Raw genomic sequence first — 16148 nt, forward strand, 5'->3', positions numbered from 1 at the left:
ATGAAGAGTAAACAACTCTTTCTTAGCCTCACTCTCGTAGCATTCCTCGCCTTGCAACAATGCACCGCTTCCGTCGGCGGCGGCATCGGCAGTGGCTCGGGCTTTGCGAGGGCGATCGGGGCTTGTTTCGTGGTCGATGGGCGCCCGTTCTACTCGAACGGGTTCAACGCGTATTGGCTCATGTACATGGCGTCGGACCCCGCGGACCGCGACAAGGTGACCACCACATTCCAACAAGCCGCTGATCTTGGAGTCACAGTGATCAGGACTTGGGCTTTTAGTGATGGAGGATACAGGCCATTGCAGTACTCTCCACGGAGGTATGTTAGAGGTTTGGTGTTTATACTATACATATATATATATATTAGTATATATTATATATTGCTTGTCACTTTTTTAAGCGTAACACGTAATGATAAATTATAGCTTGCTTATAGAATCATAGAAGCAATTTAAATAGTTAAGTCATCTATATATTATGCTATCAAGATACCACACAAAATTTGTTTTTTTTTATACGGTGAAGATCATACACGCAACAAACTCATAAACTCGTTTTAGTACATGTTTGGGTGCGTATCATTCGTCAGAAAGAAAAAAAGTGTATGCTGAGTTGACATTTAATTAATTATAACTAGGTTTATTATATACTTTTATATATATATATTATATATATTATATATATATATTTATATGTTATATATATTATATTGTATGTATGTATGTATGTATATAAAATAGTTCGATTGATCCTACACAATACATGATCAAAATCAGATCGAGCAGATGACTAGTTATTATATTAACGTGTTAGATGTTAACGAACATCATCAGTCTGCTATATCGATATTGAATTTGCGAAAATATATGTCAAAGCACATCGGTAAACTATATATGAGCAGATGCTAGTTATTATCTAACGTGTTAGATTGTTACGAACATCATCAGTCTGTACATCAATATGAATTTGCGAAAATATATAAAGCACATCTAAACTATATATGAACCATTTTTATTTTAAGTCAGTTAATAATATTTTGACTTTAAAAATTACGCTAATTACTTACTCTAGTGAATTTATTGTTGTAAATTTTATATGAAACATATATACTAGCTAAAACTGTAAAAATAAATGACATGTACATTTAAATTTTAAAGACAAAGTGTCGTTGGTTTTGAAATGTTAGATAATAAAATAAAAATTTTGAAAAATTGAATAACCAAATCTAAATGATTCACAGTTCATGTTACTTCTGTACGTTTTACTATATACAAAACTTAGAATTCTAGCACATGTATCTACAATGCAAAAGGCTTTTTGGTCTATCTAGTGACTCTTGTGGGCTGATCCGAGCTTCTTAACTTGGTATCAGAGCTTGTATTTTTATTTTTATTTTTATTTTGTTTGTAATCAGGGGTTAGATTTTGTGATATCTGAGGCCAAGAAGCATGGGATCTACCTAATACTGAGCTTGGTTAACAATTGGGATGGTTTTGGTGGGAAGAAGCAATACGTGCAATGGGCAAGGGACAAGGGCCACTACTTGGGATCTGATGATGATTTCTTCAGGGATGATGTTGTAAAGGGATATTACAAGAACCACATCAAGGTTAAACTAACTGAGTTTTTGATTAGTTTTTATGTTAAACTTAACTTGTTAATAATATACGATCTCTCCTTGTATTAGTTCTTTATTAATTTGCTGCAATATAATTAATTAATTAATTAATTAGGCAATTCTCACGAGGGTTAATACCATAACTGGAGCTGCGTACGAGGATGATCCCACCATATTTGCGTGGGAGCTCATGAACGAGCCAAGATGCGAAAGCGACCTCTCGGGGAAGACCCTGCAGGTAATTAATTATTAATTGCATGATAATTCATCTTATTAGTATGTATATGTATATAAAAATTAAAAAGGAAAAAATAATACACATGGCAGATGTTTTGAACATACATCTTGTTATATAAAACATGTTTATTTTATCAAAAGTCAAACACGGTGAAGTTGTTTTTGGCTGTAAATACTCATTTTCATTACTTGATTCGCTATAAATTAAATTTTTTCATACTTCCAACCTTTTCAATTCCCCTACATATGTGAAACGAAGAGATTAAAAAACAAGATACTATTGCAACTTTTTTGATCCTCCTAATTCACTACAACAGAATTAGATTATAGGGACACATATTTGGAACACTTTTGTGTAAGTATTTTATTTATGCCAAATTTTTTTAAAAAAAATTACTAAAATCTAAATATAAAGCCCAATCCAAAAAAGTTGCAATAGTATCTTGTTTTTTAATCTCTTCGTTTCACATATGTAGGGGAATTGAAAAGGTTGGAAGTATGAAAAAATTTAATTTATAGCGAATCAAGTAATGAAAATGAGTATTTACAGCCAAAAACAACTTCACCGTGTTTGACTTTTGATAAAATAAACATGTTTTATATAACAAGATGTATGTTCAAAACATCTGCCATGTGTATTATTTTTTCCTTTTTAATTTTTATATACATATACATACTAATNAAAAAAAAAAGCTCGGAATTCATTTCAAGCCGAGCTTGAGCATTACTCGGCTCGTTCGAATTAGGCTCGAAAAACTCGAATATATATATATATATATATATATAGTAGAACTACTATGCTATCGAAAGTATAGAAGATCAGGTGCTTTCGATTTTTTGATTCTTAGACCAACCCTTTTAATCATTTCTTATCTTTGGATTAATACTATTATTATCTTGTAGGGACCACTCAATCCTGAGGATATTATTTAATCCTAGGAGGGACCGCAATCATCCCAACCATACAATTCTTAATCAAAAAGTCAAAAATTCAAAAACATCAAATCCTCTATATTTTCGATAGTATAGTAGTTCTACACTATATATAAATATATAAATATATATATATATATATTAAAAAATATATAAATATAATATATTTTAATTATATATAGGCTGAGTGAATAATCTCAGTTTAGTTAAAATTGGGTCAATGTTGTTGGTACTAAATTTAACATTTCCATCTTATTTCTTTCCTTTCACAAAACTCTAAATTTTTCAATATTTTTCTCTCTTTTTCTTTTTTTGTCTTCACCCCTAAGTAGCCAAGGCGTAAAAAAGACGCATCCTTCAAAAGTTACCCAAGTATCAGCAGATCCGCCAATTGCCTACTGCTTGCTATTAATTAATGCTTAGAGCAAAAAACATGAATATTTTTTAAAATCAACAAATTACTTCTTCATCATAAACATTTAATTTTCAGTTATATATGATTGCATACGTTTACTCACATATTTATCATATAATTTTATCTGTAGTTTTGACGCCGGCAAAATGAAAAATGAATAATATGGGATTGAAGGCGGAAGAGAAAGACATGTGAGGCTGAAAAAATTAGATATTAGACTCATCAAATCAAGACATGTGAGGCTGAAAAAATTAGATATTCGACTCATAAATTATTTTTCTTCATATTATAATACTATATTTCATATAATTATTTTGTATTTTGAACTATTAGACATATTTTTGTATCAAATTATAGATAATGTTCTATACAAATTAATTAAACTATTGATTGTATAATGTTGAGAATTTCAAGCAGCTCGTTTAGGGCTCGAGCTCGCTCGACTCGAAATTAGGCTCGCTCGAGCTCGGCTCGAATTAATTTCAATCCAAGATTGAGCTTAAATTTAGGCTCGAAATTAATTTCAAGCCGAATTTGAGCCGAGGTAAGCTCGCTCGAGATCGGCTTGTTTCCACCCCTACAAATAAGTGTTGGTAACTTAGCAGCACCTTTTTTAGGTTATACCAATACTCTTAAACTGTCATTATATACCTAACGACCCCACATAAAGCAACACTTTTTAAAAGTGTAGGTAATTTAGTCAGCAGTATTTTTGTTGACCTGTACCGACATTTAAAAGTATCGCTATACACCATTTTTGTTGTAGCGATTCTATACTTCTGTGAAAATTTTTAATAAAATAAATCAAAACGTAGGATGATGATAGTTTCAAAGTCATTGAATTTCTATTAAAGAAATACTAGTACAAAATAGCTAAAATAAAAATAGCAAAAATAGCTCTTGAAAATGATAATTTTTAATCACCGAGAGCCAAACAACTCATGTATCTTTACAAAATAGCTAAAATAAAAATAGCAAAAATACATACTCTTATAAATACCCACTTTTTCACTTTTTTCATGACTTAAAAAAAATCTAAATTTTACCCTCTCAAAATTTTAAATTAATATACTTACCTTCCCTATTCAGGTTATGCTGCAATAATTCGGTCTATTGTTTATAATTTATAATTGGATATATCTACCTTCCCTATTCAGGTTGTGCTATCATTCTGTCTATTGAAAATAGATGGAATACATAAAGAAATTATTTTTTTTCTATTGAACAGTAAAGATAGTTTTGTTATTCTGCTCTCTCCGTTAACGTCATAACCTTCTGAAAACATTTTCAAATTTTAATGAGGGAGAAAAATATAGATTTTTGAAAGTAAAAAAAACAGTAAAAAAACGGATATTTACGTAAAGGTGTTCTGCATTTTAGCTTTAAAGAATTATTAATAAAAAAAAATTGAATAAACCTGGTTACTTTCAGCCAGTACTAATTAAGCGACTAACCTCAGTCAATTTATCTGTTATTATTAATTTCAGAATATTATTAATCTGATCAGCCATTAAGTAAATTCAACAAATTTTAGGGCTAAATTAATGTATATATGGTTAATTAAAACAACTATAATGTTCATAAAGATTATCTAATTTTCTGAAGTTTCAATAACTACCTGCAATTAAACATATATTTAGCAAAATCTGTAAAATATTATAGATAATTAACAATTCATTGAACTGATACATGATGGTGGTAAGCGAATTTACTAAGCATGCAAGTATGCAACTGATGAACACATCTGATTTAATGTGCAGGCATGGATCACAGAAATGGCTGCTCATGTCAAGTCCATTGACAGCAACCACATGCTCGAAATCGGGATCGAAGGATTCTACGGCGAGTCGATGCCGGATCGTAAGCAATTCAACCCCGGCTACAAAGTCGGCACCGATTTCATCTCCGACAACCAGATTCCTGGGATTGATTTTGCCACAATTCATGCATACCCTGATCAGTGGTGAGCACTTAATCCTGCAATTCGATCGATTTGTTGCTCTATAAAAGCTTAAATTACTAGAGAATGATATTCAATGTACATATTCTATGTATTGGGCCCGAAAATTTTAAATGCTTTTTTTTTTTAATTTCTCTTCTAATAGTATAAAATAATGGTGAGAACTGTCCAAAAGTACGTCAATTTTTTCGGCTTTTTAAAATATAAAAACATGTTAGTTTGGCAATACAATATACCTCAACTAGATCTAATTGGTTTTGCTTTTGGAAATTTATGTAGGGATTTATTGTACTTGCCTTGTGAGATAATTATTTGCATCATTCTAGGGAAAGAAAAATTGAAAAAAAAAATCCACCAAAAATAACAATAAGGAAACACCAATGCTATCATATTTCTTCTTTTTTATCTCTCAAAAAAAAAAAAAAAATTCTTCTTTTTTAAACTGAATATAAATCTTGTGTTCAATGTCATTTGTTCTTTACCAACTAAAATTTTTATAGAAAACTAGTTTCTCACTTAATACCAGAATTTTCTGTTTTAGAAAAATTAAAAATAAAATTTGCTCCCTTCATAATTGGGTTAATTACATATGAAATTGTATATACTTATTGAACATAAGAGCATAAGATTTAGTTTATTATTGAGATTTTTTTAAAAATTAATTTAGCATTTTTTAATATATATATATTTTTTATAATAATGCGAATGGAGTGCACCCTAAATCTACTGAGCTCAAAATGGATGGAACGCAGGATCTCGGGCTCGAGCGACGGAGACCAACTCGCGTTCGTGCAAACGTGGATCCGAGCCCACGCCCGCGACGCGGCGGCGGTGCTCAAAAAGCCGCTCATGCTCACGGAGTTCGGCAAATCGTCGCGGTCCCCGGGCTACACCGTGGGCGCACGCGACGCCTACTTCCTCGCGGTCTACGAGGCGGTCTACGCCTGCGCGCGCGGCGGTGGACCCTGCGCCGGCGCGATCTTCTGGCAAGTGATGGCCGACGGGATGGCCGCGTGGACCGACGGCTACGACGTCGTTTTTTCGCAGAGCCCCTCCACGAAAAGCGTTATTGCGCAGCAGTCCACCAGGATTTCGAACCTAAATGTCCCTGCTAGTAATAATAAATTTGTTGAAGGGGGTTTCGATAATTTGGTGCGAGGGGATTAGTTAATTGAGTAAGTTACTCGAAATAAAAACATCAAAGACTCTAATGTACTTTTTTTTTTTTTTTGTAATAAGAAGATAGGGTGGTTGATCCAATGTGGTAGGATCATTAATTAATAAAAGTGAATGAGGATGCACGGAGCCACGGAGTTGTATGATCACTGGCACTATTTGAAATAACTGAGTGCTCAGAAAAGTTTAATCAGCAGGAGAGTAACAATTTGTCACAGAATTTGCTTATTTTGGCGCTCAAGTTTTTCGACAGATCCTGACGATTTCGAAACAGATTGATTTTTATTTTATTTTTTTTTTACCCTCATTTATCACTTTATTCGGGATCAGTTGGGATTAGAATGAATCTTTGACAAAATCAGAATATATCTGACGGAAGCTTCACTGATCCAAATCAATTTGCAGCCCTACCCATGGGGTCTTTTTTGTATTTTTATTTTTTTAATCATTGCCTGTAGGTCCGTTGTCCTATCTCCCATCCATCCCAAACTGATCTACTGCTAGTACGTATCAGATAAAATTCCTTTTTTTTTTTTTTTATAAATATACATATGCAGAATTCAAAATCTTTTATCATTCAGAAACTCGATCTATACCATAAGAACCACTGTACTAGAAAAAAGTTTTTCCACCTATGCAACTTATCATTAGGATGCCAGTGCATGCCCAAGGGCTCTCCCTGCTCTCATCAGTTGTGGAAGCAATTAAAGTGTGTGAGAAAGATATAAAAAAGATATTATTAATGAGATATACAGTACATCTACTGGCCCCATTTTCTTGAAAAAGAAAAAGAGAAAGGAAAAAAGAAAAGTACAGCTGCATGCAAGAAATTTCAAATGAAACTTTTTTAGCAACATTTTTGGTGCCAGCTTCTTCTTTCCAAGAAGAAAACAAAAGACAGCTAATTAATACATATCTTTTTTGGTGCAACTTCACACCACATACATATATATTTGCTACATTAACATCTCCTCCAAATCTTCCTTCGGAGGATTTTCTTTAGGGCCAATACTTTAGCTCCATGCACTCTAAAACAAAACCAATAAAAAAAAAACTAAAATAAAACTCTCTTCTTTTATTTACAACTTCTTTGAGAAAATGTATTCAAGCAAGACACAAATATCTCTCGTACCTTTTGGCCTATAAAGCTACTAAAAATTTGATCCTTGCACCTTCACCGTAAAATATCTTTCTATTAGATCAGTCCTTTCGGATATGTTATCTTCAATTGTTAGATCGTTTCACACGAATTTTAAGAGAGAAACTGCGCCTGAAAAAGACGGATCTGATAGAATTTCATTTTCTTTATCCCTCGTACCATGCATGCAGTTCAGTTGCAGACTTTTCCGCCGCGCTGCTGCACCGCCGCCGCCGCCGCAGACACGCCCATCCACGGCGGCGCGCCGAATCCCATCTTCATGGGCCGGCGCTCGTCGACGCCGCACGCGTCGCCTTCCTCGCACAAGCCTCTCTTCCTCATCCCTCCCTTATTGCCCTCCCCCACCTCAAGACCTTTCAAAATCACCCCGAAGAGTTTGAGCTTCCCCTCCTTAGCCTCTTCTTTCCGTTCCACCGCATCCTCTCTCTCCTTCGTTGTCTCCTCCGCCGCCGCGTTCTCCTGCATCAAAAGGTCGAAGTTGAGCCCCCTCACGTCCACAAACTTCGATAGAAAGCCGAGGAGCTCGTCGCATTGCTGCTTCGCCTGCGCGAGCTCGGTGCTTAGGATCTGGTTGTGCTTCTTGAGCTGCTCATTCTCATGAGACAGTTGGGCTAGTTTTTGAGTTGGCGGCGGCGGCGGAGAAGGGGAGGAGGTGGAGGAGGAGCTGTGGACATCGCCGGAGTTGGTGACGGAGGAAGGAGGGAAAAGTAGGGGAGGAGGAGGCGGCAGCAACTGCGCGCTGCAGCCGGATGTTCCGGGCTGCGGAGATTGGGGCAGCGGGGGTGCCGCCTTGCGGCGGCGAATGCTGGAGAGTAGGCCTTGCTCTCCCCGCCGGAAGCTCTCGTTCGCGAACTCCCACCTGTGCGGCACCACCTTGCGGAAACCCTGCATATAGAGAGACTTCAGATTCTTACGTCTGCGATAGCTGAGAAATTAGTGAATAACTACTACTACTACTNAAAAACTTTCTGTACAGAAAAAAATGGCAGCTAAATTCAAAGCGCCAATTTCCGATTATTTTAACTGGCCGGCCAAAATTATTATTATTAATAGTATTAAAATGGATATATTCTAATGTAATATTGAATTTCTATGAATTATTTACGGACTTTGCCTAATTGTATATAAAATATATCATACTAATCCAAACGGTACTTCTAATTGAGAGCACGTTTTTCAAATTTTGAACCATTTTCTTTCAAAAATGTTTATGTTGACTTTGTTGTCAAATACTTCAAGACAAATATAACCCATTATAATATTAAATTAAATTAATGCTCTTTCCCCCATCAAGATAGCGGTGAGGAGCAGTTGCGGTGGGTCAAAACAGTGGAAATTGCGATTGGATCTCGCACTTCAATCAAGTCGCATCTTAATCACAGTTTGACTCGTGACCAAATGTGTGTTGCTGAGTCTCAGAAAGCGACAAAAACATTTATAAACCTTTTTGCTGTTTTCATACGTTAACTCTGAAAGCAAGGTTTTCTATTTCCCCTCGCTCTTCTTTGGTGGACTTACTCTACAGCGGTCACATGTGTTGTTGTGACTTGTGACCAAGTAAAACACGTACAGCTGAGTCTCACTATACCCAAGACTCAAAAATTTTCATTTGAATATTTTGTACCCTTTCAAGTACGAGAACTTAACAGACACAAAAAAAAAAATCTCAATATAAAAATATTTTTTAAAAGACGCTTGGAAGATGCGTTTCTAAGCATCTATATAATATAGCAAATATCAACGTTTTGAAAAAACGTCATTATATAAATTTTTTATTGTATCTAACTAATTTATTAAATAATAAATATTATTATTATTTTTAATTTTTTGACGTTTTAAAATATTGATATATAGATATATACGTAGCGACTTTTCATTTGCGAACACTTTAACTGACGCTTTCAAATAAGACGCTAGACTACATAAAACGTACTTAAATATTAATTTTCTAGTAGCGAGGATATTCACGTTAATTATTTCAGTCAATTTTTTTTTTATCATTTCAGGCATGCAAAACACTTAACACGAATGTGAGAGGAGGTTTCAAGGCTATTTCTGACTCTATTTTCTATAACATTATTTTTTATTTAAGTGTGTGCGCACATTGACCGTCATATATCAATAAAAGAAAAACCTTTCGTGGAGAGCTTTTCAATAAAGCCTCATTGAGCAGTTTCCGATTCACCACATCATACCAGTTTTGTCTCAATTCAAAGGTTATATATCCTTCCGTATAGAATTTATTTTTTTTTTAATAAATAGTATTAAAAAATAATCAAATAAACCTTTGATAATAGTAAAACCGACACGTACGATAAATCAGGAGATTCTCCATCGAGTTGTTATTGAAGAGCTCCCCACTAAAATTTTATCTAATACGAGAGAGCTGTACTCCGAAAAATCTACAGCAAATAACTCTAATTTATATAAGTGTAATATTTTCCGCTTCTAGAATACTCCACAACCATGGTAAGCAAAAGCCATTTTCGGTGCAACAGCGACTTTAGAAACAGTGGATGTAGCAGGTGTTGAACTAACTACCGCAAAGAAAGGGATATAAAATATAATATTAGCTTAAATTAAATCACTTAGACTCGAAGGACAATTCACACTTGATGTGTACTACGAAACTCGTCCATTTTTAGGGGAATGTTGTGACGTGCCAAGAACGTTAGTATTGCGTGTTACCTTCGTGCGCTCTAATTAAGTTTCTTTAATTGTAGTAATCATAATAATAATAATAATAATAATAATAATAATAATAATAATAGTAATAGTAAGGGGCTTATATTACTAGCTTTTTGGATATAAAATAATATATGCATTCCAAAAATTCACGTATATGTATAAACTTGAATAATACTACAAATAATAATAATAATAATACTGAATCATTCATTTTCACTTTATTTGATGGGGCTTGATTTGTTTATTCATGAATCATAAATATATATAATGACTAATAAGGAAGCTATATATGATTAAACAACTAATACTACAATTAAATAGGACAAAATAAGAGAACCTTTTAAACTGGATTATTGACCAATATAATGAAGGGGAAATGACTATACGAACTAGTTTGCATTATTACCTCACTGAACTGCTAGCGATTTTAAATAAAATAATGAAAGAGAAAAAAAGAAAAAGAAAAAAAGAAGTATAAATAAGGATAGCAATAAAATTGGATGCATATTTTTAAAACTACACATATAAATGGCTCAAGAAGCATGTATGCCATACATAGAAAAGAAAAATCCTTAAATATTATCCAGCAAATCCAATAAAAACTAATTAAAATCGAAGAAGGGTGATGTGTCAAATTTATAAGAATCTATTAGTGGGCGGTGTTACAACAACATCACTAATAGGTGATCCTGTGACAACCTAAAATGTTCGTAATATCATTTAACTTATTTACTTAAAATATTATCCCAAACACTAATAACAGCACAATTCAAATTACATAAAATTTTAATTGACAATTTTACTTAACATCAAAAATAAGATTAATACTTCTGATTCAAAATTTGAGTATTTTATCACTCTTTTTTAGATTTTTATTTTCAATCATCCGTTTTTAGGCTATTCATTCATTAGACAAACAAAGTCAAAAAATTATAAAATTTAATTTCTAAATAATTCTAATAGTGTAGATCATATCTGCCGAAACTGATCATCGAATTAAATATCCCGTCAATAAAAGCAGCTTACAAATACGAACGTCTTTATACTTTATACTTTCGAAAGTATAGAAGCCTAACTCCATAAATTCATTCTATATATGTATAATAGAAGTCTTCTTTTCCAATCCATATCAAAACAAGCTAGAAAAAGCAACCAGGAGAAAGACTTCGTAAAACAACCCCAAAAAAATTTTTTTTTTTTAAAAAAAAGCGCTTCAAAATTCCTAGCTAGCTAGCTAGTTTATAAAATTGTATTTTGATCAAATAAACCAACCTTGAACTAGCGATGAAATTAATTAATTCGCGCAATTCCAACCTAGCTAGGCTTTAGAAAATAATAATAATTAATAGTGAAATTGAAATTGTAACTCACGTAGGTGTTGAGCTGGCGGACGAAGGAGGAGAAGTTGTTGTGCTTGAAGTGGAGGGGCAGCAGGTCGCGGGCGAACTCGACGGGCTTCCAGACGACGAACGACCGCCCCTCCTCCCCCCACGATATGACGTCGTCCGTCTCCGCCGCCTCCACCATCTCGTGCGTCTTCATCAGGAACGGCGCCGGCCCCGATCCTCCCGACCCCGATCCCGATCCCTTCCCCTTATGCGTCATCTCCTTTTTGTATCTATCTATCTCTATCTCTATCTCTATCTCTATCTCTATCTCTATCTCTATGTATCGCCGATAATCAATTCACTAACTAATTAAGAATCGATCGATTAATAAGATCGGCACGAGAAGAGGAGCAAAGCGGTGAGAAATTCCCAGCCCCAGCAATAGAAACCACTGATCACGACACAGTTGTTAGCCACGGCTCCCTCCTTTTCCATGTTACGAAAAAAAACTCCCCAATTTTAATCTCGAAACACTAGTAGAAAAATCAGAGCCATGGGAGACCGAAGCGAGAGAGAGAGAAAAAAAAAATACTGAGGAATCGAGGGTCTACGCGATTTAAATGGAGGGGGAGGAGGAGAGAGAGTGCGCGAAAAGACGATTTTAGCCTCGCCTTGCTTCCGGAGTTGGGGCCAGAGTGCGGGGGTGGTTCGGTCATTTGGCGAATATAAGAAGCTTCCTCAGAGGCCGAGAGTCGCCGGGCCGTTGGGTTTGGACACGTGTCGAGCATCCGACGGCTTCTGCGGTCCCCCGAACGCTTCTTGGTTGCGGGGGTCGCGTCACCGTACCTTGGCCGTTTCTTGAGGTTTAAATTGAGAAAGGAGAAAAGTAGAAGGGTAAAAGTGTAAAATAAAACAAAAAAGTGAGGGGGGGATGAAATGAAACAGGGGAATGTGTTATTACACCTACCGCGAGGACCACGGACACTGGCGTCGGTCTATACACCGGGTTCACGTAACAATAAATATTTTCAGATAAAATTAAAAATGGTTAAATTTTATTTTCAATAATTTAAAATGTATGAATAATTTCGGAGAATCTTTTTATCCAACAAAGTTGAATATTTTAGAACCATTTCGTGCCTGATAAATAAGTTTTCTAAAATTTTTTTGTTGGACAATAAAATTATTGAAAGGTGTAATATTATACACTAAAATGTAGTTTTATACGGTGTTATTTTAGTTGCATTATTATAGTAAGGAGTACTATATTAGCAACCTTTCCGTATTACTTTTTGTAATAAAATTAGGAACATATAACTAGATATTTTGTTTCTAAGGCTCAAATACCTTATTAATTTATTTGTTACTATCTATATATTATCACTATATCGGAAGTAGATATGTTTATTTTACTAAAATAAAAATGAGCACAATAATTTTCAACCATAAAGACTCACTTTTATTGTTTGATTCATATTAATTGCACATTCGGTCAAATCTCAAACTTTTCAAAATATCTTAATTAATTTTGGCCCAGTCAGAATTGAAGCCAATTATGCAAATATTTTTCTTTTTTGAAAGAAATGTAGCATATTATCAGTTTTATTTATTTCATTTAAAAAATAAATTTAGCTGAAAATATGAATTAATGAGAACTTGAATTTGAGACCTCGGGTATCAGCCACCAAGTCTTTTACCACTTGTACTAGAGACAATCGGTCCGATTATGCAAATGTTAATCATGAAATGCTTTATTAGTATTTTATGCCGTTCTACTCCCAATAAATAAACAGCAGAATTAGAAAAACTTCAGTTCGACAGCTATAAACGAAACAGCGAAAGAAAATTAATTTTTACGTAAGTTCTGATTTATCTAAAATCTAATTTAATTTGAATGAAATTTTTGGTGAAACAATCGGACACGATTTCCTCCTGAGCTAATTGAAGGCAGAGAGGGGCTTATCTGGCAAATTTTGGAAAGTAAAGGGGTTTTTTATCATTCCCACCGATATATTTGACTTGCAACATACCCATTACCGAATTAGGTTAGTTACTTATGCCCACTTTCGCGCCAACTGTTACAACATCATTAATCTCTGGCAAAAATGTTTCCAGACCCTCGCAACTATTTTATTGGTGATAGAGTTGAATGTCTTCCTAGGGTTGCGTGGTCCTCACTCGATTACAGTATTTAATCCAATAGTTAGAAATAATGAAAAGAGTTAATCTAAAGGCTAAAAAACTGATAGCAATAATGAGATTTTGCTACTAATAATAGTCCAGTCCAACTATATATATATATATATATATATATATACACACGTATATTCAAATTTGGGTCTGTCGACAAACTTATTTTTCGGCGGAAAAATTAGCGTCCATTTTTCTCTTTCCGTACGAAAAATTTTAAATATAAGAATAAAAATAGAAATAGAAACAGCAATGAATACATAAGTTCTCTATAACAGATTACTAATGTGAAAATCCTAAAATATAAATTTTTCTATTTAATTTCAAAAGTAAGTTTTCTATAACAAATTACGGGTGTGAAAATCCTATAAAAGATATTTTCTTATTTTATTTTAAAATATCTTTTTTAGATATTATCTATTTAATTTCAAAATATATTTTCTTTTTAAGATAACGGATTTTATTTTTCTATTTAATTTCAAAAATAATTTTTGCATTAGAGATTATTGTTAATTATTTATCATTTAAAGCATATCTTTCTTAATAGCGTGATTTATTATTTTAAACTTTTTAGATACATATTTGGCAATCAAATAAAATATGGCCTAAAATTAAAAAATAATTTAAAAAAATTATAAATTTTTCTAATAATTATTACGTGCATTTGCACGTACATTTTACTAGTATATATATATATGAGTTGAGCTAGAATACTATCGATAGCAAACGGGCTTCGTTGCCACCCATTTGTTTTCGATGATAAAACCTCCAAATCGACGATCGGAATCATTGAACATGATCTATACCACTTGAAGTGCTTAGTAATCAAATTTCAAATTTTTTCGACATTATTTGCCTAATGATCAAAGGGTTTCAAAATTTGTAATTTTATTGATCGATATGAGATGTTTTTTTATTTAACGCCGTAAAGATATTTAAATCAATTGAATTTTTGTTAGAAAATTCTTTAAACTATTTAAAACAAGATCTATACTCTTGATCTTGATTATAAGACTCCTATCATCATTTTTTAAAGAATATTTATTTTCAGCCGTTCATTTTTGTGTCCACTCGATGGATAAGAGAACAATATCGAAAATATATGAAATTTGATTTCTAAACACTTCAAGTGGTATAGATTATATTCAACGGTGCCGATCGTCGATTTGGAGGCTCCATCATCGAAAACAAATGGGTGGCAACGGAGCCCGTTTGCTATCGATAGTATTCTANAGATCATATTCAACGGTGCCGCTCGTCGATTTGGAGGCTCCATCATCGAAAACAAATGGGTGGCAACGGAGCCCATTTGCTATCGATAGTATTCTAGCTCAACTATATATATATATATATATTCTTACTGAGTGTTGCTACTTGCTAGTTCTACAATAATTCTGTTAGGCTTATAATCTTTTACAGATTAGCCCATATAGAAACTATAATTAACACACTTGTCTTACTATTCTTTTTTTTACTAAAATCAAATTTTTTTTTTCAAATCTGATAAATAATACGAAACAATTATTATAGAAAAACATGTTTATATATTTTTTTATATTTATGTCTCTCCCTCACATCTCCTGCTCTGATATCATATTAAATAATACGAAATAACCGATATACTCTACTCGTATTATTTAACAAAATTCTTAAACCATTGAATTAAGGATCGTAAAGAATACAATTTTTTTTTGGATTGTAAACTTAGCGTTTCCTATTTCTATTTGAGATTTTGTATTTGGTGTTTTTGGTTTAGTTAAAAATCTTGTTAAATTAAGTAACTTTTTAATTATTAAATAATTTTATGTACTAAAAAATAACTAAAGTTATTAAATTTGATAAAAAAAAATTTTAATTTTTCGACTAAAATTTCTTAGTTCTAAAAAAAAATAAAAAGTTAAAGAGATTCGCAATTCGGAAAAAAAAAAAAAGTGTCTAGCCGTAATTTTAGAACGTTTTATATATGAAGGGGGTCTTTATATATTTCTATCTAAATTTATTTTCGAAAATAAATACTTCTTGTTCGTCAAAAGATAAAAATTTATATAATTTATAGTGAAAAAACATGATGTTGCGCTAAGGATACGGTGGATATATAAATATATATATTTCTTACTTTATGGTGTACCGGAACCAATTACGTTTCTATCGTTTCTTAGAAAAGGAAAAAGAAATAATATGTAGACTAGTAAAAACGCTGGTGTAACGCCTCTACGCCATCACCTCGTAATAATGACACGTGGCGTCCTGGATGGAGTCCACGCTCTCGGGGCCCACGTGTCAGTGTTGGTGACAGTGGCATGTGATGGTTACAGTGAAGAGCACGTTGGTGGATTGGATTGACATTTTAGGCTCGGTATTTGTTTTTTTTAAGTTACTGAGAAGTTTCCAAACTGGTGGAGGGTACTCCTCGTCAACAAATTCAATTTGTCTCGTAATGTTT

At 33.3% G+C, this 16148-nt stretch overlaps 2 protein-coding genes across 2 annotated transcripts; one reads left to right on the plus strand and one right to left on the minus strand.

The window, feature by feature from the left end:
• LOC109712122 (putative mannan endo-1,4-beta-mannosidase 9) lies at positions 1-6331 on the plus strand. Its single transcript, XM_020235548.1, has 5 exons — positions 1-336; positions 1416-1610; positions 1735-1857; positions 4965-5167; positions 5917-6331. Exons 1-5 carry the CDS (start codon positions 1-3, stop codon positions 6329-6331), a joined length of 1272 nt encoding a protein of 423 aa, XP_020091137.1.
• LOC109711330 (heat stress transcription factor B-1-like) lies at positions 7228-12084 on the minus strand. Its single transcript, XM_020234325.1, has 2 exons — positions 11559-12084; positions 7228-8384 (listed from the first exon to the last, which is right to left on the minus strand). The coding sequence occupies exons 1-2, from the start codon at positions 11790-11792 to the stop codon at positions 7671-7673; spliced, it is 948 nt and encodes a 315-aa protein (XP_020089914.1). The 5' UTR covers positions 11793-12084; the 3' UTR covers positions 7228-7670.

The sequence above is a fragment of the Ananas comosus genome, linkage group 6 (genome assembly GCF_001540865.1).
Source record: "Ananas comosus cultivar F153 linkage group 6, ASM154086v1, whole genome shotgun sequence".
NCBI lineage: Eukaryota > Viridiplantae > Streptophyta > Magnoliopsida > Poales > Bromeliaceae > Ananas > Ananas comosus.

Excerpts from the sequence above, each read along its gene's own strand:
- LOC109712122 (XM_020235548.1), top strand. The coding sequence starts at position 1 with ATGAAGAGTAAACAACTCTTTCTTAGCCTCACTCTCGTAGCATTCCTC. Across the intron at positions 337-1,415 it reads GGAGGTATGTTAGAGGTTTG|GGGTTAGATTTTGTGATATC; the intron begins GTGTTTATACTA and ends GTTTGTAATCAG. Across the intron at positions 5,168-5,916 it reads CATGCATACCCTGATCAGTG|GATCTCGGGCTCGAGCGACG; the intron begins GTGAGCACTTAA and ends GATGGAACGCAG.
- LOC109711330 (XM_020234325.1), bottom strand. The coding sequence starts at position 11,792 with ATGACGCATAAGGGGAAGGGATCGGGATCGGGGTCGGGAGGATCGGGG. Across the intron at positions 8,385-11,558 it reads TCCGCCAGCTCAACACCTAC|GGTTTCCGCAAGGTGGTGCC; the intron begins GTGAGTTACAAT and ends CTCTATATGCAG.